We start from the raw sequence: 27,002 nt of genomic DNA on the forward strand, positions 1-27,002 counted from the left end.
CGATCCCTGCGCTGCTTCCTGCGCCATGGTCCCGCCCCTCCTCTGACGTCAGAGGAGGGGCGGGATCGCGGCGCAGGAAGCAGCGCAGGGATGCTGACGCTGACTTCGCGATCCTGCTGCGGGCTGCTTCACAGGTGGTGCAGGAAGGTCAGTGGGGCGAGCGGTCCTTCGGGGGTGGCGGGGGACTGAACGGCAAGGCCGGGAACACCCCCTTAGGGCTGGCACCCGGGGCGGCCCGCCCCCCCCCCCTGCCCCCCCCTAGGTACGCCACTGGGTCAGGCTTTTCATTTTATGTAGACAATATTCAACTTTACCTTCCATTGGATAGAAGATTGTTGGAAGCTTTGAGGAACTTGTCTGGCTATAATTAATTACACTAGGTACTATGTTAGTTTTGCACTTAGTATATGTTAATTTCCTATGTTAAAGCATGTTACGTGCAAAATCTAATGCACTTTAGTAAGAGAGCCCTTAAGTTTCCATGTTGGGAATGTGTGACTTCATATCTACTGTCCATTTATTTCATATGTAATCTGGCTTAGTTTACTTGCTGATAGTAGGCTTTATCTATATGCTCCTTTCAGACCTTCCTCAATTGACAAGGTCATCCTGGCCCCAGTATTTAAAGAATTTATGCTTCTGACTTTGAGAGTTATGTTCTTAAATTGGCCTCTTTAAATCTTTACTAGGGCTGAGTGCCTACTATAAATTTATGCTCAAGATTTCACAAAACTTTTAAAATTAGAATAGAAAATGAATGACAACAGGGGTGGATTTAGGATGGGGATAAAGGTAGTCTCATAGCAATGATTTTCAGCACTAGGCTTATAAATATTGGTAAATGAATGGCATGTCTAAATTTATAAGCAGAGGGCCTAATATTCAAAAGTGTTTGACCAGGCAGAAGGTTTTGCCCAGTTAAACCACGCTGAGTAATACATAGAAAACATTTAAAAACATCTAAGAAAAACAGAACTCACTATCACCAACTGAAATTACTACTACTACTAATAATAATAATCAAATTAATGACAATAGCTCATTAAGTATACAGGCTAGTAAGTCTGCCATTCGACACTACCTTTCTGATTCCCATTAATTTTGTGCCATTGACTTGTGCTCGAGTCCTAGTGATTTGATAAATTGCGGATCTAAAAAGAAATCATTTTTGTCCTAGTCCGGAAAGGTCTTCCAGTGTCATACCCAAGGTTGTTTTCAACATGTCCAGTCCTCTTTGCCTGATTCCTTTAATATTTCCAAATATGATGTCCTTCTCCAGTGATTTCTCTTTTCTGATGGTGTGACCAAAATAAGACAGTTGTAAGTTCATCATTTGGGCTTCAAGTGTCATAGCCGGTTTGATCTCTTCCAGAATCAATTTGTTAGTTCTGGTGGTCCATGGAACACCTAAAATCCTTCTCCAGCATGAAGTTTATTATTAAAAAATTTCACAATGAGTCAATCTTCTTTCTGTCTTGTTTCCATAGTGTCCAGCTGTCACATCCATAACTGACCACTGAGAAAATGAGTGCTTGGACAAGTCTGAACTTTGTTTGAAGTGTTACCTCCTTGCCTTTGAATACTTTGTACCTTAATATGCAGTTAATGCATGAAACCAGTTAATGCATGTTAACCTATGCGTTATTGCATTTTTCAAGGTTTGTTTCTCTCAAAGAGTGTGGCATGGGCAGAGGGTGGGCATGGAAGCTTTAGGCCATTAGTTTGTTATACAGTACTTACCATGCCTTAACTGGCTAACAAGAATTAATGTGGAACTACTTACTACTTTCTAAACAGGAGGCAGTAAGTGGACCCAAATTAACTCTCAGCAGGACCATTAATGCACAACTGCAAAGTAAAGAGTAGGAATGCTGCATAAAATTTGCAGCTACCATGTGGTAAAACCCTATGTTAAGCCGCAGCAACTGCAAGCCTTAGAAATTATCTTTCTGGATTTACAATGCTGGGGCAGTATCTGGCATTGAATATCTAGGTCAAGGTTTAACACCACAGACTTAACTGATGAAGCCATTTTTAACATCTGGCCGGCTGAGACCTAGTGGACAAAGGTAGACCCGCCTTTTAGGCAAGTCTATCTAGCTGCTAGTCTTAGCTGACCAGCCGCTGAATATTTGCAGAGACTGGCTATGTTGTTCAACATAGCTGGTCACTGCCCGATCCTGAAACTCGAATATTCAGTGGGAGATGACAGTATCTCCCATTGAATATCAGCAGCTATGCAGCTATGATGGGCCACTAAAAAGTTATCAGCCCAGCCAACAAAGTTGTGGCAGTCTCCATCAAGGGCTATACACTTAGGCCCTGATTCTGCAAAGTGCCTTCCCGATTTTAGGCAGCTGTAGGCGTCCTACAGCTGTGTAATCAGTCAATCAGGATGCATGTTTTTAAAAAAAATGCTCCCCAGGCAGGCCGCCTATATTGAAGGCGCCTCCGGGAGCCTAGGGAGGCCCGCAAGATGCTTAAGCTCGCCTAAAGGCTTTAGGTGAACCTAGGCGGCCCTACGCATCTCCCTAGTAGAGGAAGAGACGCTTAAAATGTAGGCCAGCAAAATGCTGGCCTACATTGTAAGTAGACGCAGCCGCTATACCTATCGCAGCAAGGGATCTCCCTGTCGTAATAAGTATAGCGGCCACGGCCACTTGTCCAGTCACCGGCAGGAGGATGCCGAACCCCTCCTGCCGGAACACCCCCCCAAACTCCCAATCGCCGGCAGGAGGGTGCTGAACCAATCACACCTTAGGGTTAGTGGGGATGGACGGATCCGCTATGCCTAAGGCCTGATTGGTCCAGGCTTCTAGAGCCTGGGCCAATCAGGCCTTAGACTTAGTGGGGATGGGCTGGGCCCGTTTCATTTCAATGAGGCGGGCCTGTCGGCTGGACGTCAGTAAGACCCATCCAGCCGGCCAACATTTAAAGGTTAGTTGGGGGGAGGTTAGTTGGGGGGAGGTTAGAGGAGTCATCGGGAGGGGAAGGTTGTTAGCATGGGGGGTCCGGAGGGGGTCCGGCTTTCCGTCAGGAGAGGTTGGGCACCCTCCTGCCAGCGATTGGGAGTTGGGGGGGTTCCGGCAGGAGGGGTTCGACACCCTCCTGCCGGTGATCTACAGTTTCGGGGGGCAGGGGCAGCTTTCCGGCAGGAGGGGTTCAGCACCCTCCTGCCGGCGATTGGACAGGCGGTCGCTATACTTATCCCTTACTGCGATAAGTGTAGTCTGTAACATGGAAGCCGGCTACAGAATTGGGGTTAGTGTAGGCCCGATTCTGTATAGGACACCTCTCCCGTGCGTCCTATACAGAATCAGGGCCCGGTCTCAGCAGCCACCTAAATGGCTTTTGAGAATTGCATATGGGTGTCCTATACAGAATTGTGTCTGTTTATTACCCTGCCTAACTACCCTGATTTTTTAACTTGCATCCATGTCACAGGCACCGTTTAGAGAATAATAATAATAATAACTTTATTCTTTTATTTATTTATTTATTTACATTTCAAATTAAATACAAGAATCCTCTTGTGACAGAAATACAGAGCACCATTATTAAGGACTATATATGATTATCATCAAAGAAAAAGTTTAGAAGAAAAAGGTAGACATAATAAATTACAAATCATATAAATATTAGAAGAATATTCAAAAACTCTTCCTTGGACCACACTATATCCCTGGAGAAACAAGTGGAAAAAGATAGAGAGATCTATTCCTATAAGAAAATTTATAAGAAATAAGGCTTTACGCAGTATAAACCGGCCTTCCCTTCTTTCTTTTACAGCTCTATTACTATTGCATTAATTTCTTTGCATCCAAAAAGGTTCGAAGCTGCTGCGGCTCAAAAAATACATATTTTGTACCAACATATTTTATCTGGCATTTACATGGGTAAGATAAGAAATTTGCTCCCATTTTTACAGCTTATTCCCTCAAAGCCAAGAATAACTTTCTGCGGTCTTGTGTTATTTATGTAATATCAGGGAATATTCTAATTTTTTGACCCATAAAAAGACTATGGGGAAATTGAAAAAAGGCCTTCATAATTAAATTCAGGTCCTGCTCAAAAACCAATGAAATGACCAAAGTTCCTCGATATTCGATTTCCTCCTGGGAATTTTCTAATAAATCAGTCAAATTATTCAGGTCAATTTGTTGTTCCATTTCTTGTTGTTTCTCTTATAAGTTCTCTCTCTTTTTTGGTAGAACTTTATTCTTTTATACCGTCAACACCATCAGTTCTAGGCGGTTTGCATTATAGAGAACTGAACCATCAGTGAAGAAATGTAATAGCATAAAAAGTACTCAAATACAATAATGTAACCATCAATCAGGTAATAAATTTATCAGATAGGTCTTAACTAATTTCCTGAATGAACAATAGGATTAGGCTTGGGAGATCATTTCACCTAACCAAGAATGTGATTTGCCTGCCTTAAAGGCAAGTGTCCTATCCAGGAACATCTTATATCAACTATGTTTTGGATTAGGGTAAGCAAAGAACCGAAAGCTTCGAGTGGACTTTTCAGATCTGTACAAATCAAAGTGAGAGGAAAGGTAAATTGGAGAAAATCCAAAAACCATTGAAGCAGATGCAAGGAAATTTGAATAGTACTCTTGCTTCAATGGGTAGCCAATGTAATTGATGATAGTAAGGGCTAACATGGTCTTGTTTTTTCAAGCCAAAAATTAATTGAACACCTGTATTTTAAATTAATATCAATCTTCTTAAGATTTTATTGTAAGATCCCAAATAGATTATATTATGATAATCAAGAATAGACAAGATTAACGCTTGTACTAACAATCTGAAAGAAATAGGGTCAAAATATTTTTTGATGGTCCACAACTTCTACAATATGTAGAAACATTTCTTGACTAATATATCTGTATGTTCAACCAGAGTTAAGTGACGATTTAAAGTAACTCACAGAATTTTGATGGAAGTGGCTATCGAGTATTCCTATCCATTAAGATGGAGTTTAGTATAAGTAATTTTATCTTTAGGACTAGCAAGAAAAAAATCTGTTTTTTTTTTCTATATTTAGTTTCAACATGAAATCTATAGTCCACTGCTCGATCTGATTCAAGATAAACGATATCTGATTTTTAATTTCAACAGTGAGAGAGGTGATAGGTATCAAGATAGTAATATCATCTGCATAAATATGAAATTGTACATTTAAACTCTGCAATAGGTTTCTAAGTGATACAATATAGATGTTGAACAGTGTGGGTGACAACGGTGATCATAGCAAGGGAATCACCCTGCTGCAATGAGCTGATAAAAGTTTGCAAGCCATCTGGATCCATAGATCAAGTATAATTACTGATGGTCACTTTCACAACAACTGGGTATAAGCATCCAAGTTCATGTAGGCCCAGTCTCAGCATTAATAAATGCTTCTTCCTTTACACTATATATAGCCTTAGACACATCAGCAATTTCTTCCTGCCACATGAGCATGAACAATTTTTTCCTGCCACAATGGAAAGGAGCCTTCAATCTAATTGCTGTCAAGATTTCTAGAATTTATTGATATAAGGGAAAGGGATTGGGACTTGTACACTGCCTTTTTGTAGTTTTACAACCACATTCAAAGCAGTTTGCATACAGGTACTTCAAACATTTTCCCTATCTGTCCCAGTGGGCTCACAATCTATCTAATATACCTGAGGCAGTGGAAGATTAAGTGACTTAGCCAGGGTCACAAGGAGCAGGTTTGAATTCACAAACTCAGGGTAATAAGGCTGTAGCTCTAACCACTATGCCACACTCTCCTTATTGATCAGAATCACAGTTGGCTTTGGAAACGTGGTCCCTACTGTTAATCCAGATGGTACTCTGTGGGCCCTTTCTAGCTCTAGTGGTTGTTAAAAAACTTATATTTAAGAGCTAAGGCAGTAAAGATTCCAAACATGAGATCATTGATGCCCTCTGAATTTTTGATTAAGCCAAGAATTCTGTTATTTTGTGTATTCTGATTTTAAATGTCTTCTAAGTCACTCTGCAAGCAGCAAACAGCAGTAAAGATTTTCTCTGCCAACTTTTTAATAGATTAAATTTTCATGTACTGCTCTGTACACAGTATGCTTTTGAGAGAGGTCAAATTGTGCCATGAAGTTCTGCAAGTCTGATTTTGTGCTATTCATTGTGTCCACTGAAGCTTTTATAAACATCAATGCACTGATCACTGCCAGTCCTTATGCCACCACCAGTAGCGTACCTAGCATATGTGACACCCGGGGCCCATCATTTTTTGACCCCCCCCCATCTATATGAAAAATATGATTTTTAGTAACAATCCACATATCACACAATATAGAGTGTACTTAGGAAAAGGCAGCATCTTAAACACTGCAGTGAGCACTAGAATACCAACACATACATTGTAAAACTAAACAAGCCAGATCCCGCACAGTCAATTGATCCTGCAGTCAATGGCAACTCAAAACTATGTTCTTTTCATACACACAGAACAGAGATACACCCTCGCCCAATATGGAATAATCACAAACTAAAAATAGAAATATGTAGACAAAAGTTAAACTAAACCGCCAAGAAACCAGACTCTGTGTACAATGCAACACCACAACACCACAAAAACAGTAACACATGTCCTCTAATTCTGTGCAAAATATAAAGACAGTAGATGTAAATTTGAAAAAACCGATACATAACAATCACCACTTTACAAATTAACAAATAAAAATAAAACAAATAATGAGAAATAAGAAAATACCATTTTATTGGACTAATCCAATTTTCAATTAGCTTTCAGAGGCCAAATCTTTCTTCAGAACAGTACTGTTATGGTATCCTGTCTTGACCTGAGGAAAAGGGTTTAGTCCAAAAAATAGCCTTATTTCTATTTCCTATTTATAAAATTTTATCAATACAGTTACAATACTACTTGATTCTAAGTAAAAAAATCATTCTACCTTTTGTCGTTTCTGCTTTAATCATCTTCTCTTTGCTCTCTTCTTTCTATACAGCGTTTGTCCTCTCTCCCTTCCATGCAACATTTGTCCTCTCTTTGCCCCTTCCACTCAGCTTGTGCCCTCTCTCTCTACCCCTTCCATCTACTGTCCACCCTCTCTCTGCCCCTTGCATCCACTGTCCACCCTTTCTCTGCCCCTTGCATCCACTGTCCACCCTCTCTCTGTTCCATATGGCATCTTCCCTCTTTCTATGTCCCTTCAATAAACTGTATATCCTGTGCCCTTTCTCTCCTTTGTACATGATTCATTTTGGCTTCACCCCCTCCCCTATGCTCTGGCATCTCTCTGTTCTCCTTTCTTTCCTTCCTTCCCATTCCACCCCATAGTCTGGCATCTCTATCTCCATCCCTTCTCTCCCCCCATGCCCTGGCATCTCTCTCCTCTCCTTCCATCTCCCCCTCCCACTCCATTATCTAGCATCTCTTCTCCTTCCTTTCTCTCCTTTCTTCCACCTGGTCTGGCATCTGCCTCCTCCCCCTCCCCCTGACATCTCTCCCCCCCCTCCATGGTCTGGTAGCTCCTTTCCTTTCCTCTCATGGTCTTGGCATCTCTTTCCTCTCCCTTCCCTGGTGTTCCTTATCCCCTCTCTCTCCCCAATTGGGTGCAGCAACAGCACTTCTCTTTTCTTCCCCTCCCCAATTGGGTGGTGCAGCATTTCTCTTCCCCCTCCCTGCCCCCCCTTTCTTTCTTTCTCCCTGCCCTCCCCCATGCCACCACCATTGGGAAACATGCTGCCACTGCCGCCGGGGAATAGACTGCCACTGCCGCCATTGGGAACAGGCCGGTGCCGAGTTCTCCCTGCTTTTCTTCCCCGTGGGGCCGACCAACTCTCGTCACCTGATTACAATTCTAATGTCAGAGAGGATGTTCCGGGCCAGCCAGGCAGCGATTGGCTGGCCCAGAACGTCCTCTCTGATGTCAGAACTGACGTCGGGTGGCAAGAGTTGGTCAGCCCCGCGGGGAAGAGAAGCAGGGAGAACTCGGCACCGGCTTGTTCCTGATGGTGGCGATAGCTTGGGAGAGGTCAGTGAGAAGGGAAGGGAAGCAGGTTGGGCACTCCTGCTGTAGACGAGCCGCAAGCCGCAGTTTGCGGATCACTGCCCTAGGGAGAACACTGGAGGGTGATCAGCTGTGCACCCCTTTGGGGTGTGCACCCGGGGCGGACCAACCCCCCTTGGTACGCCACTGGTCACCACCATTTGCTCTGAGCTAGGCATCTTTTCTTGTGAGTCTTCCACCTCAAAGTCAAAGAATGCTTGTATTATGAGTGATATTTGCAAGCTTTAGCTGTGGCCATTGTAGAAAGGGTCTTGTATTCTGCTGACAAGTTCAGGGGCTTTGGGCGAGTGGTTACAGCAAATGATATGCATGTGCTATCAAAGCTACAGACCTACACTGCCATTCTGGTCATGTTCCTAAGACATTCCTCCTCCTCAAAACGTTGGTATTATGTGTCAAACAAGAAACTCAAAAGAACTATATTGTATATAAATTAGCAAACCAAAAAACTTTAACAATGTAAATCCCTTAGGCAAGGGAAACCCTTGTGAGCTCCAGCAGAAATGTAGGAAAGCTGGAGGCTGTTGAAAAAGAAGCTGTGCCAATGCGAGTCCAGGCTAATAAGCCTATTTCAAAACCAAGACAGAGACAGGGAAAGCTGACATATCTAGGCAATACTTTAAGAAAGGAACACACACAGTCAGATTCCTATTTAGCTTTTTCTCTGCAAGTGCCCAACTTGCTAAAGTCAAGGCAGGGAATTCTTTTTGAGCAAGGAAAGGGTAAACTAGAGCTGGCTTACACTAAAGACACATACTGCACAAAGCAGAAAACTGGGTCAAACCAAATCACTGCACTCAGGAAGGTTCGGCCAGTCAGAGAGAAACACACAGCTGAGGCTAATCTTAATTACCCTAGTAAGCAGAAGCAAAGGGGGGAAAGCAAAGCAGGCACAAGCAACAGAGGTTGAAGGCAGAAGACAAACCATGTTGGCTTTGAGACTTGAATACAGCTGGAAAATAGAAACAAGGCAGACCAGATTTGAAGCCCAAGGTAGAATACCCTGAATCTGAGTGTCAGGAGGAATTCATGTCTGTCTATTCTGAAGAGACTATAGAAATAAATAGAGAAGAGCCTAAGGAATTTAGTGAAAGCTCTTCTGAATAATTCCCCATAGAAAGCATGATGGAGGATTGAAAGTGGTTTAAAAGAATAAAAGTTTATTGCCTAGAGAATTTGCTGTCCTGAAGAATATGCATGCAGGGCTAAAGCTGTGTTTGCTGAAGGCAGAGTGGAAATGTTTAAAAGATTGTGAGTCTACTTCTCTGGGGAATGACCAGATAGTATTAAAGCTGTGTTTATAATGGCTGGTGGAAAATGACTCATTAAGCAATAAGGCACAAGATAAGGATTAGTTCCTGATAACATTGATAGCCTCTAAAGCGGCCAAACAAAAATTGTGTTCCCCGAGAAGAATAAAAAGGAAGGTGAAATAAGGCTAAGCCTGCAAAAGCAATGTAGTGATACAGAACTTTAAAGATAGTAAAGCCTGAATGGGATTGGGTGGGATTACTACAACTGATCATTACAGGTGGTTTGGTCCAAAATCACTGAGCTCTGGCTCTGTGCAAGCTTAGTGCTGTTTCAGGTATATTTGCAATAAACTGTATGAATTAAAGGTGCGGCAAAAGTAGAAAGAATGTACTCGTCATTGCCTGAAGATGGATTCTTGTCTGGACTGACAGAGTTAAGCCAAGACCAATGTGATGCAATATGATAGCATAATAGAAAATCAGTTTGGATTTTGAGAATTTTGAAAGTGATGGATTATTGGAGTGAACTGTGGCAGTCATACAGTGGGATCAAGTTGAAGGGGAAGTTCCCACATTTTTGTTGTTGAACTTGAACTGTTTTGGAAGCACAAGCTTGACAATAATAAAAGTATTTGTTCCAGACAAAGTGTGACTGTAGAACTTAAACTTCTTATAGTACCCTATTCTCTGCCAACTCCAAATATCCACTCGGTTTGGCAAATGTGCTGGGAAATGAAGGCTTGCACTACCAACCAAGCCCACACTCAGTCACACTGTATATCAAATCCCATCCCCTTTCCCTATATGAATATTTACAGTTTTAAAATGGCAATATGTGTATGTTTGAACAATTTCATTATATAAGATCTTCTGATATACTACTGTTAGGTGTACCTTCTTGTAAACATCGGATTGGTTCTTTATTGTGATGCAATGATATATATCAAAGAAGCTCGTTTATGGAATACTTTACTGCTCAATTGACGAACTCTACCAGAATTATTGCAGTTATAGGAGACAGCTATAAAACTTATCTATTTAGAAAAGTTTATTCAGCATAAGGTGCTTATTGATATGGATCAGCAGTTCTGAACTAATTTATTGAAGTGTGATCAGGTTTTAGTGAATAATATTTGTTTTACTTTGTTTTTTCTTTCTGTTTTGTTTTATTGTATACGTTTTATCTTGGTACTACCCTCCCTCCTAGAATGAATAGATAGCAGGATAAATAAATAAAAAATAGAATATCGAGCAACCAGATGTACGCACAGCCCCTAATCTTAATCAATCAGGTTATCCGGGCATCTCTAGATCATGTCAAAATTTGGGCACAAATATTTGGACGCCCTTTATAAAATGCTGGGAATAGTTCAAAAGTCAAAAAGCAGTCACCAAGGCACCATTAAGGTCTCGTTTCAAACCGCAGCTGGCCCTGATAGTCAGCCTGCGGGAGGCAGCCCAGCAACTTCCTGCAGATTGCGGCAATCTCAGATATTCAATACTTAGGTCACAGTTCACCACCTCGGACTTTGCCACCTCGGACTTAACCAACTAAGCCTCTGTATCACTCTATGGTGCGACTTCACCTGGAGTACTACATTCAATTCTAGTCTCTTTATCTCAAGAAAGATGTAGCGATGCTAGAAAAGGTTCAAAGAAGAGTGACCAAGATGATAAAGGGGATGGAACTCCTCTCATATGAGGAAAGACTAACAAGGTTATGGCTCTTCAGCTGAGGGGAGATATGATTGAAGTCTATAAAATCCTGAGTGGAGTAGAATGGGTACAAGTGAATTGATTTTTCCGCGTCAAAAATTTCAAAGACTAGGGGACACTCAATGAAATTACAGGGAAATACTTTTAAAACAAATAGGAGGAAATATTTTTTTCACTCAGAGAATAGTTAAGCTCTGGAACGCATTGCCAGAGGTTGTGGTAAAAGCGGATAGCGTAGCTGGTTTTAAGAAAGGTTTGGACAAATTCCTAGAAGAAGAATCCATAGTCTTTTATTAAGGCATGGGGGAAGCCTCTGCTTGCCCTGGATTGGTAGCATGGAATGTTGCTACTCTTTGGGTTTTGGCCAGGTACTAGTGACCTGGAATTGGCCATCATGAGAATGGGCTACTGGGCTTGATGGACCATTGGTCTGACCCAGTAAGGCTATTCTTATGTTCTTATGACTGGCTAAGGGAAAGCAGCAAAATCAAAAATAACACAAACCCCACTGAAAAATCAAAAATGATAAACTACAAAAATGTGGGGTAGAATAATTCATATAAAAAATCATAAATCATTAAAACTCATTTATGGTGAGACCTCAGAAATTCATACCCCAACTCATTATAGGGCAGCCTGAGCTGATCTATTCGGGGAATTTATTTTCAATCACAGGTCAATCACAACCTCCAGCCTTAATGCAATGTTTTGTCATATTAAAACAAATATAAACATTATAAATATTTTATAAGCATTGTAAATGTGGAACTTAGCTTTGAACAGCAATGAAACTTCACAATCGTGATCTCCTATAACTAAACGTTTAACATCCAGTGACCGATTGGCAAAAAGTTCAGTTTAACCCGTGTCAGCATACAATCGTCCTTACTAGGACTTGTGTTCCGTAAAGACCACGGGAACTTCTGCTTGTAATGGCACTGGTACTCGTAGACACCAGGGCAAAATTAAAGTGCAGCAGCCAGGAGCCATTCCAGGCTGGCTAGGTCCTGCTGAATATCAGGGGGATTCTGCCCAATATTCAGTGCTATTTGGACAGCCAGGACTGACTCCTGGCCAGCCAAATTGCTCATATCTGACTATCCGCCAATATGCAGAGGGAAATGGCCGGCTATCTACTTCTACAACTACTATTTATCACTTATATAATGCTAAAAGATATACGCAGCACTGTACATTTTGACATTTAATAGATGGTCCCTGCTCAGAAGAGCTTACATGACATATAGGGTTAGGGATGCAGAACCCAAGGTGAGGGGAGTCAGGTGTTGAAAGCAATCTTGAAAAGGTAAGCTTTTAATTGGGCCTTGAACACTGCAAGAGATGGAGCCCGCTTGAGGGGTTCAGGCAGCTTGTTCCAAGCATACAGTGTAGCAAGGTAGAAGGGACGGAGTCTGGAGTTGGCGGAGGAAGAGAATGACACAGATAGAAGGGACTTAGTTGAACAGAGTTCATGGGGGGTGGGGAGAGACGTGAAGAGAGATAATGAGGGGCAGCTGAGTGAGTGCATTTGTAAGTCAGTAAAAGGAGTTTGAATTGAATTTGGAAATGGATGGGAAGCCAATGAAGTGACTTTAGGAGAAGGGTAATGTAAGTATAGCGACTCTCATGGAATAGGAGTCGTGCAGCCTAATTCGGGATGGATTGGAGGGGAGTGAGATGGCTAACAGGAAGGTCTGAGAGTAGCAAGTTGCAGTAGTCTAAGCGTGAGGTGATAAGATTGTGGATAAAGGTTTTGGTAGTGTGCTCAGAGAGGAAGGGTCAGATTTTGGTAATACTATAGAGGAAGAAGCAACAGGTTTTAGCAATATGTTGTATCTGGGTGGTGAAGGAGACAGAGGGGTTAATGATGACCTCGAGATTGTGAGCAGACAAAACATGGAGGATGAGAATGTTGTCCACAGAGACAGAGAACAGGGACAGCGGGAAGGTGGGTTTAGGCAGGAATATGAGCAGGTAGGTTTTAGACATATTCAGTTTTAGATAGTGGTGAGACATCCAGGTGTCAATGTCGGACAGGCAATCTAAGTCTCTGGTCTAGCTTTCAGTAGAGATATCTGGTGTGGAGAGGTAGATCTGGGAGTCATCAACATAGAGGTGATACTGGAAGCCGTGGGAGGAGATCAGCGCTCCAAGTGAGTAAGTGTAGATTGAGAAAAGGAGTGGTCCCAGGACAGAGCCATGAGGTACACCAATCGATAGTGGGATGGCTTTGGAGAAGGTACCATCATTGCATACACTGAAGGTGCGATGGGAGAGACAGTAAGAAAACCAGGAGAGAGATCCTTGGAATCCCATCCAGGACAGCATATCAAGGAGTAGGCGGTGATCAACAGTATCAAAGGTGGCAGATAGATCGAGGGGGTGCTGAAAAGTTCTCAGCCCAACCAACCAGCTTCCTAAATTCTGAGCATTATTTTGCCACTGTAGCTGAAAAGAGCATTATCTTATTTTGTTAAGTGCCAATTTGCTGAAACAAAATTTTATGGTTTTGACGTTGTTTCAGATCCATGTCATTCTCTTCTTAGTTGGGCTGAGAACTATTCAGCACCCTTTCATATGTCTCCAGCATGCAGATCTCCTGACACAAGCAGAGAAATTGTCAATTAAATTGAAATGAGACAGACATTAGCCCAGTTTGAGGTTGTCAGAAATTCTGCATATTCCCTTTCCAGAGCCACTGGTAGAAAATAAAGCAGATCTCTAGATGTATTGCTTGCCTAGAGTCTGTATCAGATTTCTCATAGTTCTAAAGCAGATTTTCCTGCAAATATTGATTTCCCTGAGAGAACAAATACAGAAGAAAAAGTGAAAGGATTGTTTACTAAAGTATATTAGAAATCCAAATGGATTTTAATGTGTGTTGTTGCATTCCCTGCTCTGTTCTTGCCCCTGGCAACACCTTCACGTCAAAATGAAATTTTATAAGTATCCCAATGAAACTCAGATTTTCCTTTATTTTCTTTCATTTGTTTTGTGTACCATTTGCAAACAGCATTTATTAATAATGACACTGACCAAATGATTGAAAAAAAATGGAAAAAAGAAAGCAAAATGAAACTCGACAGAAATAGTCAAAATGAGATGGAACCACACCAAGTTTTATTTGCTTTTCAACTACAATCCATCACATATAGTTTGAGAAAGAAAATAGCATAAAAATGTGAAAATCAAAAATAACTCATTGTTTTAAAGAAACCTTTTCACATTTCTGTGCTATATGATAGTCTTTCAAAGAGGGATTCAAGAACCATAAACAGTGGAAGACACATGAAGGAATTAAAAAAAAAAAAAAAAAAAAAATACATTTAACTCCATAAAATTCCCAGAGTTCGAATCCACAGTTAACCCTTACACAACATTCCTAGAATCCAGATAAAAAGCTGAGGAGCATTAAAGGGCAAATTCTATAAGAAGCGCCTAAAAGTTAGGCCTCCAAAATAGGCACCATTCAGCGCGATTCAAGTAAAATTGGGTGCTGTCTAGTGCAGTGATTCCCAACCCTGTCCTGGAGGAACACCAGGCCAATCGGGTTTTCAGGCTAGCCCTAATGAATATGCATGAGATAGATTTGCATATGATGGAAGTGATAGGCATGCAAATTTGCTTCATGCATATTCATTAGGGCTAGCCTGAAAACCCGATTGGCCTGGTGTTCCTCCAGGACAGGGTTGGGAACCAATGGTCTAGTGAATCACGCTGAGCGGCACCTATTTTGGAAGCGCCCAATAAATAGGCCAGCTCTAGGCACAACTAAAAGTTAGGCGCCCATGTGAGCGCTTAGGCACACTTAAGAGCAGTGATTCTGTAACAAGGCGCCTAACACAAAGCAACATCCACGCCTAACATGCAGAGCGCCTATTTTTTTGAAGGCCGCCTAACTGAATTCTGTATGCAACTTAATTGGTTTTGATTGGTGTGGTAAGTTATTTAAGTTTTTTTAAAATTGGTTTTTAATGGTGTGGTCAATTACCACACCAATCAAAAACAATTAAGTTGCATACAGAATTCAGTTAGGTGTTATTAGACATCCTCAATTAAGACACCAAGCGGCGCCTAATACAGGCACCATTTATAGAGTTTCCACCTTAAGGCATCGTTACCATGCTCAAACAGGCTGTGGCAGATACTTGATCAAAAGTGTTGTAGTATTTATGTTTATTTCTTCCTACTTACTCATGTGCTACTGATTTTTAAAAAATATTTTGGGGATGGAGAGTGGGCAGGTATGCATTAGCCAGCTAACGTGTTATAATTAAAGTGTGCTAACTGGCTAACTTAGGGTTAATGTGGGAGCACTTAGGGGGAAATTCTGTATAGGATGCCAGTTTCTGCAGCTACCTAAGAAGTGGCTGAGAATTGAACACCAGTGTCCTATACAGAATCACTTCTGCCCTAAAGCACAGATGTCCAACCTCACCTAACTTGACCAATTCTCCATGTCACAAGCGCCGGTTACAGAATTGTGTCTGATTCCCTTCCCATCAGCTGATTGCAGCAAGGGAATCCCCATGCTGTGATCAACTGAGCAGCTGTGGCAAGGAACCCATGACCCTCCCCAAACTCGGTCAGCAGGAAGGATACCAAATTCCACCCACCCCCACCCCCCAAAGTCTCACTCAATTAAAAATATATTTTTCTAAAATTCATGTTAGGATACATTGAAAGAAAGAGTAGAATGAGAAAAAAAGAAAACTCTGAATTGAATGACCACAAGTTCCTGTTTCCATGCAATACAATACAATGTCTTATATACCGCAGTTTTCTGCGAGGAATCTATGTGGTTTACAATAAGATTTAGCTCCAGTTCTTGAAGTTAAATTGATAGAAGGAGAGCTGTTTTTAGAGGAAGGGGTGACGGATAAGAAAGCAGTTATAGAGAAAAGATATATGTTTTTAGTTTTTTCTGGAATTCAAAGTAGGTGGTAGATTGTCTTAGGTGTGTTAGCAGTTTGTTCCAAATGAGAGGTCTTGGTATTCAAAGGTAACTTCAAATATGTTCTTCCGCCATACTTGTTGAGGTGATTGGGAAGGATTGTTTGTAGCGTTGTGATACGCGTAAGTTGAAGAAGGAGTATGGGACTTTGATAGCCGAAGTTAGTCCCTCCGAGTTTTCCCCTTGCAGGCTACCTTGAACTATTTTTCATTGGCAGCCAGTGCAGTTGTTCTAACAGCAAATTTGCCCTCTCGTATCAATTCCTTTTGAGAATTAGTCTTGCAGTCGTGTTTTGTAGTAGTTGTAGTCTCTTGCTTTCTTTTTCTGTAATGCCACAATATAGTGAGTTGCAATAGTCCAGGTATGGTATTAGGACAGAAACATAGAAACATAGAAAATGACAGCAGAAAAGGGCCACGGCTCACCTAGTCTGCCCACTCTGATGACCCACCCCCTAACTTCCTCCATGAAGAGATCCCACATGCCTATCACATTTTTTCTTAAAATCTGGCACGCTGCTGGCCTCAATTACCTGTAATGGAAGATTATTCCAGCGATCAACCACCCTTTCGGTGAAGAAATATTTTCTGGTGTCACCATGAAATTTCCCCCCCCCCTCTGATTTTCAACGGATGCCCTCTTGTCGCCATGGGCCCTTTAAGAAAAAAGATATCTTCTTCCACATCGATAAGGCCCGTGACATATTTGAACATCTTGATCATGTCTCCCCTCTCTCTGCGTTCCTTGAGTGAATATAGCTGCAACTTACCCAGCCGTTCCTCATATGAGAGATCCTTGAGTCCCGAGACCATCCTGGTGGCCATTCGCTGAACCGACTCAACTCTCAGCACATCTTTTTGGTAATGCAGCCTCCAGAATTATACACAGTATTCCAGATGGCGTCTTACCATGGATCTGTACAACGGCATTATGACCTCGGGCTTACGGCTGACGAAGCTTCTGCGGATACAATCCATGATTTGTCTAGCCTTGGATGAAGCTTTCTCCACTTGGTTGGCAGTCTTCATGTCTACACTAATGATCACTCCCAAGTCTCGTTCTGCTACAGTCCTTGCTAGAGTCTCACCATTTAGGGTGTAAATCCTGCATGGATTTTTGATGCCAAGGTGCATGACCTTACATTTCTTGGCATTGAAACTTAGTTGCCAAGTCTTTGACCAATTCTCCAGTAGAAGTAGGTCCTGGGTCATATTGTCGGGCACTGTGCTTTTGCCTATGTTGCATAGTTTGGCGTCATCGGTGAATAATGTAATTTTACCATGAAGCCCCTCTGCCAAGTCTCTTACGAAGATGTTAAACAGGATCGGGCCCAAGACTGAGCCCTATGGCACTCCGCTGATCACCTCCGTCGTTTCGGAAAGGGTACCGTTTACCACTACCCTCTGAAGTCTACCTCTAAGCCAGTCCTTAACCCATGCAGTTAATGTTTCACCTAATCCCATCGAACTCATCTTATTCAATAACCTGTGGTGTGGGACGCTATCGAATGCCTTGCTGAAGTCCAAGTACATGACGTCCAGGGACTCCCCTATATCAAACTTTCTTGTTACCCAGTCAAAGAAGCTGATCAGATTTTACCCTTTGTAAATCCATGTTTATGGGGATCTCGTAGATTCTCCTCGTTCAGGATCGTATCTAATTGGCGTTTGATTAGTGTTTCCATAAGTTTACTCACTATCGATGTGAGACTCACCGGTCTGTAGTTCGCAGCCTCCGTCCTGCATCCCTTTTTGTGGAGTGGAATGACATTACCATTTTCCAGTCCAACGGGACTCTTCCTGTACTTAGGGAAAGATTGAAGAGCGCGGATAACGGTTCCGCCAGGATGTCCCTCAACTCCCTGAGCACCCTGGGGTGTAGTTTGTCTGGTCTCATGGCTTTGTTCACCTTGAGTCTTGATAGCTCATAGTAGACACTGCTGGGCGTAAACTCGAAATTTCAAAATGGGTCTTCCGAGCTTTCCCTTGTTTGCAGCTGAGTGCCGGATCCCAGCGCCTCGCAAGTGAAGACTGAGGAGAAGTATTCATTTAAAAGTTTGGCTTTATCAGAGTCCGATTCTACATAGTTCCCGTCGGGTTTCCTAAGGCATACTATCCCATCTGTGTTTCTTTTTCTCTCACTAATATACCTGAAGAAGGATTTATCGCCCTTCTTGATGTTTTTTGCTAGATTCTCCTCCATACGGAGTTTGGCCTCTCTGACTGCTGTTTTGACTGCCTTTGACTTGGCCAGATAGTCCTCCTTAGATTCCTGCAATACAGTCCTGAAGCTGGTTTCAGTCAGTACTGGTCTTATTGTCCTCAGCTGTTTCATCTTAAAGAAGAATGTTTTCACTAGAGAGGTGATGTGTGTGTGTGTGTGTGTGTGTGTAAGATTAAGTTAGAGTCTAATGCGACTCCCAGGACTTTAGAGGAATTTTCTATCTTTAGTCTCTCATCTCTGGACAGCTGTATTTCTGTGCTAGGAAAGTCTCCTAACCATAATATTCTTGTTTTAGATTTCTTTAGCTTGAGGAAGTTTCTCATCATCCATATACTTAAGTCATCGATAGTATTTTTCAAGTAGTTTACAGTGCTACTGAAGGATTATTTTGCTGTAGAGAAAATTAATATATCGTCTGCATAAGAAAAGATGTGATCCTGCCAGGTTATTTCCCGGTGCTCTTAGATGTTAAATAGTGCAAGTTATAGGGATGAGCCTTGTTGATCAGTGGTTCCCAACCCTGTCCTGGAGGAACACCAGGCCAATCGGGTTTTCAGGCTAGCCCTAATGAATATGCATGGAGCAGATTTGCATGCCTGTCACTTCCATTATATGCAAATCTCTCTCATGCATATTCATTAGGGCTAGCCTGAAAATCCGATTGGCATGGTGGTCCTCCAGGACAGTATTGGGAAACATTGTTGTAGATCACTGCAGCTAGCCTTATACTTTTGGGATATTTTGCTGTCTTTCCAAACTTTATATGTTCTAATTTTTAAGAATTGTAAAAACCATTGTAGTACTACACCCTGTACTCCAAGTTAATTTAATTTGAGAAGTAGGAGAGAGTGGTCCACTGCATCAGATACTGCAGAGATGTCAAACTGTAGCAGTATACAATAGTCTCGGTTAACCAGGTCTCAGTTAACCGGGACTCTCACACAACCGGCAAAAAAATCACCTGTGTAAAAAAAAAAAAAAAAAGTTCCCCGAAGCACCAGCAGCGTCTTGAGCCACAAAGCCCTCATCCCTCCCTCAAGCCCCAAAGTGGCAGAAGCAGGCAGAAGTCCTGAGCCGTGAACTCCCTCGCTCCTTCTCTCTCTTCCTTACCCGAAGCACAGTGGTCAGCGGGAGACAGGCTGCTCATGGCCAGCCCTGGCAGGGCCTTTCCTCTGACGCATCGGAAGTGCCTCAAGAAGCCTGTGCCTCCTGCTGACAGCTGTGCTTTGTGTAAGAAAGAGAGAGAGGGAGGGAGTTTGTGGCTCAGAACTGCCGCCTACTTTTGCCACTTTGGGGCTTGAAGGAGGGAAAGAGGAAGGAGGGTTTTGCGGGTCAGGACTGCTGCCGCGCTGGTGCTTTGGAGAGGGAGGGAGGGGGGAATTAAGAGTGGTTTCTAACACAAGGTTTCTAACACACTCTCAATTAATCAGAAAAACAGATATCTGGTATCCACCAATCCCCATGAGTGCCAGATAACTGAGATTCTATTCTAGTTTGTTTGCCTTTGCCGAGTTGATATCTTATTTTAGATGTTACTTCAAGTAACAGGGATTCGGTGCTGTGCCTTGATCTGAAACCATGTTACAATTTGTGAAATTCATCAGTTTGGTCTAGTTGCGTACTTACACAGAATTCAATAGTTTGGCAGGCCACGGAATCTCCGCTACCAACCTGAAGTTTTTTTACTTTGGTCAGGTCAAGGTTTTCAGCTTTAGGTATAGGTGTCAACGTTATAGCTGATATTGTTTAGGATAAAGTGCACTTTATAAGCATCTGTTTACTAGGTTTGTCTGCCATAGCAGAAAGTTAGGGGCATGCCCACAAAGCAATCTATGGTAGCTGGGACTACATTTCAAGCGCCTATTGTGGCCCTAGGAAGACACCTAGGGCCACTTAAGCTCACCTAAGGTCATTTCTGGGAAAAACCATGCCCACACCCAGCCTTGGGAGAGCTTAAGCATCCGTACGCGTCTCCATCAACTGCAACAGACACCTACAGTGTAGGCAGCTTGCCTTGCGTTGTTTTTTTTTTTAGAAAACGTGCATCCAGATTGGTTATAAAGCAGTAGGATGCCTATTGCCACCTACAATTGGGACACCATTTATAGAATATGGCCCCAAATCAAAAGAGAAACACAAACACTTTCCAGGACCACTTGAATATTTCTGCTAATTTCCCGTGATGTCAGCCTGTGTTCTTGCCTTGAAGCTGAAAGGTCTGGATTAAAAATGAACTGTTATCCAGTTGAAACCGATAACTGCTTATCGGTCAGTTCAACGCACAGATGCATCTTATCTGCTCCCATCCCTTATAAACTAGAAAGGGAGGGATCATGACAAAGTGAAAATGATAGGGGTGAAAGGGCCAGAATGAAAAGTATTTCCCTTCCTTCTAGCCAGAGTAACTAAAACAGAAGCACTGGCACCATTTTCAAAATAATCAAATCACATTCTTCTTTTTTTTTTTTTTAATAAGAATTTTCATAACATATTCATGAAATAAGCATTACTCACATGACTATAACCAAGAAATACAAATATATTATCAAGGTCCAAATCTAGGGAGGGAGAGAGAAAGAAAGAGAGATAAGTATGGCTTACAAATAGACAACTATCTCATATTCAATAACTCCTGCCTCAAAACACCCACCCTACCAGGCAGGATAATAGGCAGACTCTTTTTGGGTGGGCCTGGTGGTGGATATTTCTTCTCCATCTGCTGCCCCTTTCCCTTTTCTCCCTTCCCTCAAATGGTATAAATTAATTCCTTGGCTGGCAAGGATCCCAAAGCTCCACCAGCTAAAGAGTCTTCTCCAGAGCATCCCCGAGCTGTCTAAACTTCAGGTCAGTTGGCAGCATGTCAGTGGAAGCATGTCACCAATTGCCTTGAGGTTTACACAGCCCAGAGAGGACTCTTTAGGTGGTGGGGCTTAGAGGAGAGAGGTTTTGAGGAAGACTACTACAAAAAGGAAAGAAGGGAAAATGGAAGGGATCTCCGAGGACACAAAGAAATAGGAGGAAGAGGGAGCTATTAAGAGAGGGGGACGAGGATGGTATTCAATGGGGGGAGGAATAGGAGGGGGCTACATTGAGAAAATAGGGGACTGGGAAGATGTGGTGGTGTTTGAAGAGGCTTGAAGAGGAAGGAGGATAGAATATGGAACAGAGGAGGGAAAGGGAAAAAGTGTGAATTATAGACCTCTATCAGAGAAACACACAGACATACAAATCCCCTATGCTACAGCACTTTCTCAATGCCTCAACACCTTCCTGCATGTACAACTTCACACATTGCCTATTAACCACTACATCCACCACACATAAGACTTCCCCTCCAACATATGCACCTCCTTCTCACTAGTCTGCGATACATTTTCATCTGTCCTTCTACAGGTATTACACACTTTCACCAATGTCTACCTCATACCCCCCCCCCACATACTCAAAGTTTCCCTGCAGTGTACCTTCCCATGCCCCATATACGAGTATTCTACAAACACGTATATGTTTATTAAAAACGTTCTATACCGCATAACAGCCTAAAAAAGGATCCAAGCGGTGTACAATATAATACATATTCAATAAGAAAGGAACTCCATTTAAAATAGGATAGAAAAGAGTAAAAGCAAAAGTTAAAAAAAAAAATTAGCATCTCCATCATAATAACAATTCTAATAAAAACAGTAAATCTTAATAAACTATAATTAATACATACAATTAAAAAATTTATCCATATCAAAAATTAATCATTATATTAGTACAAATTACAGATTACAGTCCCAAACTCAATTATTCAATTTGAGAAAGCCAATTGAAAAAAAATATGCTTTTAGGTGTCTTTTAAAATTTATATAAGATTCTTCTTTTCTCAAATCTATGGGCAGAGTATTCCATAACCATGGAATTAAATAGAAGAATACAAAATCTCAAGTTGACGCAAGATGTGCCTTCAAAATATGGGGAACACTACCCTGTTGTCATTTAGAGATCATAATAAATGTCTTAGGGCATAAAATAACACCAAGTTCGAGCGATATGAAGGCTGTAGCTGAAATAATGCTTTATGTGCCAACATCAAGATCTTAAATTTAATCCTAAATTCCACTGATAGCCAATGGAATTTTAAATACAAAGGTGTCACATGATCATGGATATATGCATGGCCTAATAATTTAATCGCAGTATTTTGCACTGTTTGTAAACGTTTCAGCTGTCCTGACCCAATACCTGCGTATACTAAATTACCATAATTACATTACATTACATTACATTAGTGATTTCTATTCCGCCATTACCTTGCGGTTCAAGGCGGATTACATTCCAACTAAAAAAACAGGAATTACATACAAATTAAAAGGAGTTGAATAAGCGATGACATTGAATTTTTTAAGGTAATAAACATTGGATAAAGAGTTACCAAAGGGAATTGGAGGTCTTTAGGAGGTAAGAATATGGTGAGATTATGGGTTTTAGAGAGCATTTGATAGGTAAAAGTGTTGTTAAGAGTAAGAGGTTTTAAGAGTGGGTGTGGTTAGGTATGAATATGGTGAGATTATGGGTTTTAGAGAGCATTTGATAGGTAAAAGTGTTGTTAAGAGTAAGAGGTTTTAAGAGTGGGTGTGGTTAGGACTGTTTCAGGGCTTTCTTGAAGAGTATAGTTTTTATTTGTTTTCTGAAAATCTTGTAGTCTGGGGTGGTTAACAGTAGGTTGGAGATTTGGTTATCCATTCTTGCAGCTTGAGTGGCTAGGAGGCCGTCGTATTGTTTTGACCGTTTTACTTCCTTGATCGGGGGAGGTGTGAAAGGGGAGTGCGTTTTTCTATGTCTGGTTGAGGTTGCTTGGATGAGGCGATTGTTTAGGTAGGCTGGGCTATTTCCATTTAGGGTTTTGAATATCATGCAGTAGAATTTAAATAGTGTTCTTTCTTGGATTGGTAGCCAGTGTGAGTTGATGTAGGCTTCTGTGATATGATCATGTTTCCTCAGTGAGTAGATGAGTCTCAGAGCAGTATTTTGGATTGTTTGTAGTTGCTTGGTCATCGTGGCAGGGCAGGGGAGGTAGAGGATGTTGCAGTAGTCTAGCAATCCTAGGATTAGGGATTGCACTATGAGCTGGAATTGTGATCTTTCAAAGAATTTCCGGACTTGTCTCAGGTTTCTCATTATTGCAAAGGATTTCTGTATGGTTTTATTTATTTGCAGTTGCATAGTGCAGCATCTGTCTATTGTCACTCCTAGTAGTTTTATGGTGGTTTGGATTGGGTAGTTGATTGAGTTAAGTTCTAAATTGGTTATGGTTGGGACTTTGTCATTTTCGAGGAGGATGAATTTGGTTTTATCTGGGTTGAGTTTTAGTTTGTGTTCTTTCATCCAGGTTGTAACTGTTTCTATTGTTTGGTGTATTATGTTTGTCATGGTGGTCTTTGGCTGATCATATGGTATGATGATGGTGATGTCATCCGCATAACTATAGGTGGTAATGCCTATGTTATCCAGGTATGCCCCGAGAGAGGCAGTGTATAGGTTGAAGAGAGTAGGGGATAATGGGGATCCCTGTGGTACGCCGCAAGGGTTTGACCAAGGATCTGATTTTTCTTTGTTTGATTTTACTCTGTAGGTTCTGGATTTTAGGAAGCCTTCAAACCAAGAATATACTGTATCTGAGATACCTATTGCATCCAAGATTTGGAGAAGGATGTTATGATCAACTAGGTCGAATGCTGCAGTTAGGTCCAGTTGTATGAGAAGCATTTTTTTTCCTGTGCTGAGGTGTTGTCTGGCTGTGTCCATAAGGGAGCCCAGGAGTGTCTCTGTGCTGAAGTTAGTTCTGAATCCTGATTGCATGGGGTGGAGTAGGTTATGGTCATCTAGATAGTTTGTGAGGAGTTTGGCTACTAGGCCTTCTGTAATTTTGACATATAGCGGTATAGAGGCAATGGGTCTGAAGTTGGATGGTTGGTCTGTTGGTCCTTTTGGGTCTTTTTGAATTGGGGTGATGATAATTTCGCTGAAGTCAGTAGGGAAAAAGCCATCTTTGAGTGTTGTTTGTATCCATTGCAGAAGTAGAGTACGGAATTTTATACTGGAGGTGGTAAGGAGATATGCTGGACAGTGGTTGAGGTCACAGGAGGCGTGGCTGTATTTTTTGTAGAGTTTATTGAATTCGGACCATTGTATGTTGGGGAATTGAGACCATGTTCTGTCCGCTGTAGTAGATTCTTTATCCGTGGGTTGGGTTGTGATTTCGTTTAGGTGGGATGGGGTAAAGTTGGGGGTGGCTCTGGCGTTAGTGATTTTGTTCTTGAAATGGTCTGCTAGAAGGGTGGCAGAGGGGGTTGGGTTGTTGTTGGTTATCGTGTAGGGTTTGGTGTCCGTTAGGTCTTTTAATATTTTGAATAGTTTTTTGGTATCTTGGGTTTCTGTGCCTATTAGGTTTGTGTAGTGAGTTTTTCTCTTGTCTTTTAGTAGGATTTTATATTGTTTGTTAGTTTTTTTCCAGGCGGTTTTCGTTTGATCTAGGTTTGTTTTTCTCCATTTTCTTTCTAATCTTCTGCATTGTCTTTTAAGTTGGAGCAGATCATTGTCAAACCATTGGTCTGATCTTCTACTGGTTCTAGTTTTGGTTTGTAGTGGGGCTAGTTCGTCCTGGGTGTTGGTGGCTAGAAAATTCCAGTGAGAGATGAAGTCTTTTGGGTCGCAGTCCTGGAGTGTTTCATCTATTTTTTTCCAGAATACAGTTGGCTCGATATGTTTGCGTGAGGTGTATGTTGTTTTTTGAGATTTAGGTGTGGTTTTGTTCTTGGTCCAGTTAATGCTGAATTTGTAAGTGTAGTGGTCTGACCAGAGGGATGGGGACCAGGTTCCATTGGGTGTTTGAATTACTGGGGTGGTTGATTGGTGGGTCATGAAGGCTGCAATGTCTAGTTGATGTCCTTTTTCATGAGTGGTTTGTGGGTCTAGGATTTGGAAGGATAAGGCATTGAGAAATGCTAGACAGTTTTTTGCTGGTGTGGATTTTGGGTCTTCTAGGTGGAGGTTTAGGTCTCCTAGGATAAGGTTATATTCTGCTGTTAAGGAGTTTTGGTAGATGAAGTTTTCAAATTCAGGTCTCGTTGTGGTCCAATTTCCCGGTGTTATGTAACAGAGCATGCATGCTAGTGAGTTTTTTAGTGTGGAGCTTGTGAGATGACAGGCAAGTAAGTCCATTTGTGTGGTGGATGTTTTTTCTTGTATATTTAGGGTTAGGGAGTCTTTGAATATTATTGCTAGTCCTCCTCCTCTTTTTTTCTCTCTGCAGGTCACTGTTATTTTGTACCCCTGCGGGCATACCTCTGTTATTCTGGGGTCTGTGTCTGAGGTTAGCCAGGTTTCTGTGAGGAAGAGACAGTCTAGGTTTTCGGTTTTTAACCAATTTTTTATATGTTCAGTTTTGGATCCTAAGGCTCTGATGTTTAGGTAGGCACACGTTAGAGTAGTGGTTTCTGTTTGATTCTTGTGGGTCGTTTCAGGGTAGATGAGTGTTTTGGGAGGAGGTTTAGGTTTGGTCTTGGGAGGAGTTGTTCTTTTTCTCCAGGTTGTGGTGATGGAATGTTGGGTGCTGGTCTGGTGGTTCGAGTTTCTTGTTAAGAAGGTTCTGCCGTTATGGAGTTGGAAATTGGTTACAGAGGAGCTTGTGGGTGTGGTGTATAAGTTGTTTGCTACTACTTTCCAGCTGGTGATGAGGAGGATTATTATTAGGGTGGCTTGAGTATGTGTTTGTGTGGATAGCTTCATCTTTAGTGGCAGTTGGTGGGGGTTTGGACTGATTCTAAAAGTCGTTTGTCCTGTTGTTATTGGTGAGGGAGATAGATCTTGTTGTTTTGTGGTAGATGGGTTATGTTGTATGTCTGGTCAAAAAAGATTGACCTGTTCAGGACTTCGGGGGGGGGGGGGGGGCAGCTCCCGGTTTCAGTGGGGCTGCTCTGAAGAGAAGAGGCTGTGTGAGCTGCTCTGCAGGGGGCTTCGGGGGGCGGAGTTGGACTCCCACGCGGCCCGAAGTTCCTTCCCTACGGCAGGGGTCTGTTTTTCGTTGGAGCAGCTCCCGGTTTCAGTGGGGCTGCTCTGAAGAGAAGAGGCTGTGTGAGCTGGGCTCTGTAAGAAACAAGTCCGCTGCTGCAGGGGGTGAAATCGGGTCCCTGGCTGGTTGGGGGAGGGGCGGAGCAGGGCTCCCACGCTTCCTCTCCTCTGCTGGGCTCTGTAAGAATAAAAGAATAAAAGTCCGCTGCTGCGGGGGTCCCTGGCTGGTCGGGGGGAGGGGCGGAGCAGGGCTCCCACGCTTCCTCTCCTCTGCTGGGCTCTGTAAGAACAAAAGTCCGCTGCTGCAGGGGAAATCGGGTCTTTTGCTGGTCGGGGGAGGGGCGGAGCAGGGCTCCCACGCTTCCTCTCCTCTGCTGGGCTCTGGAAGAATAAAAGTCCGCTGCTGCAGGGGAAATCGGGTCTTTTGCTGGTCGGGGGGAGGGGCGGAGCAGGGCTCCCACGCTTCCTCTCCTCTGCTGGGCTCTGTAGGAACAAAAGTCCGCTGCTGCAGGGGAAATCGGGTCTTTTGCTGGTCGGGGGAGGGGCGGAGCAGGGCTCCCACGCTTCCTCTCCTCTGCTGGGCTCTGGAAGAATAAAAGAATAAAAGTCCGCTGCTGCGGGGGTCCCTGGCTGGTCGGGGGGAGGGGCGGAGCAGGGCTCCCACGCTTCCTCTCCTCTGCTGGGCTCTGTAAGAACAAAAGTCCGCTGCTGCAGGGGAAATCGGGTCTTTTGCTG

General features: G+C 42.5%; 1 protein-coding gene across 3 annotated transcripts in view; it reads left to right on the top strand.

Annotated features, from left to right (window-relative positions):
- Nucleotides 1–27,002, top strand: part of CYTH4 (cytohesin 4) — a 187,112-nt gene that overhangs the window by 41,271 nt on the left and 118,839 nt on the right. For 2 of the 3 annotated variants that reach the window (XM_033929890.1, XM_033929892.1), the window contains exon 1: nt 8,978–9,059. The exons of the other annotated variant lie outside the window; for it this stretch is intronic. In XM_033929890.1, coding sequence (XP_033785781.1) covers nt 8,993–9,059 — 67 coding nt within the window. In that variant the 5' untranslated portion in view covers nt 8,978–8,992. Of the gene's footprint in view, nt 1–8,977; nt 9,060–27,002 lie in introns of those variants that run through there. 3 annotated transcript variants of the gene reach the window in all.

The sequence above is a fragment of the Geotrypetes seraphini genome, chromosome 2 (assembly GCF_902459505.1).
Source record: "Geotrypetes seraphini chromosome 2, aGeoSer1.1, whole genome shotgun sequence".
NCBI classification, from domain to species: Eukaryota; Metazoa; Chordata; class Amphibia; order Gymnophiona; family Dermophiidae; genus Geotrypetes; species Geotrypetes seraphini.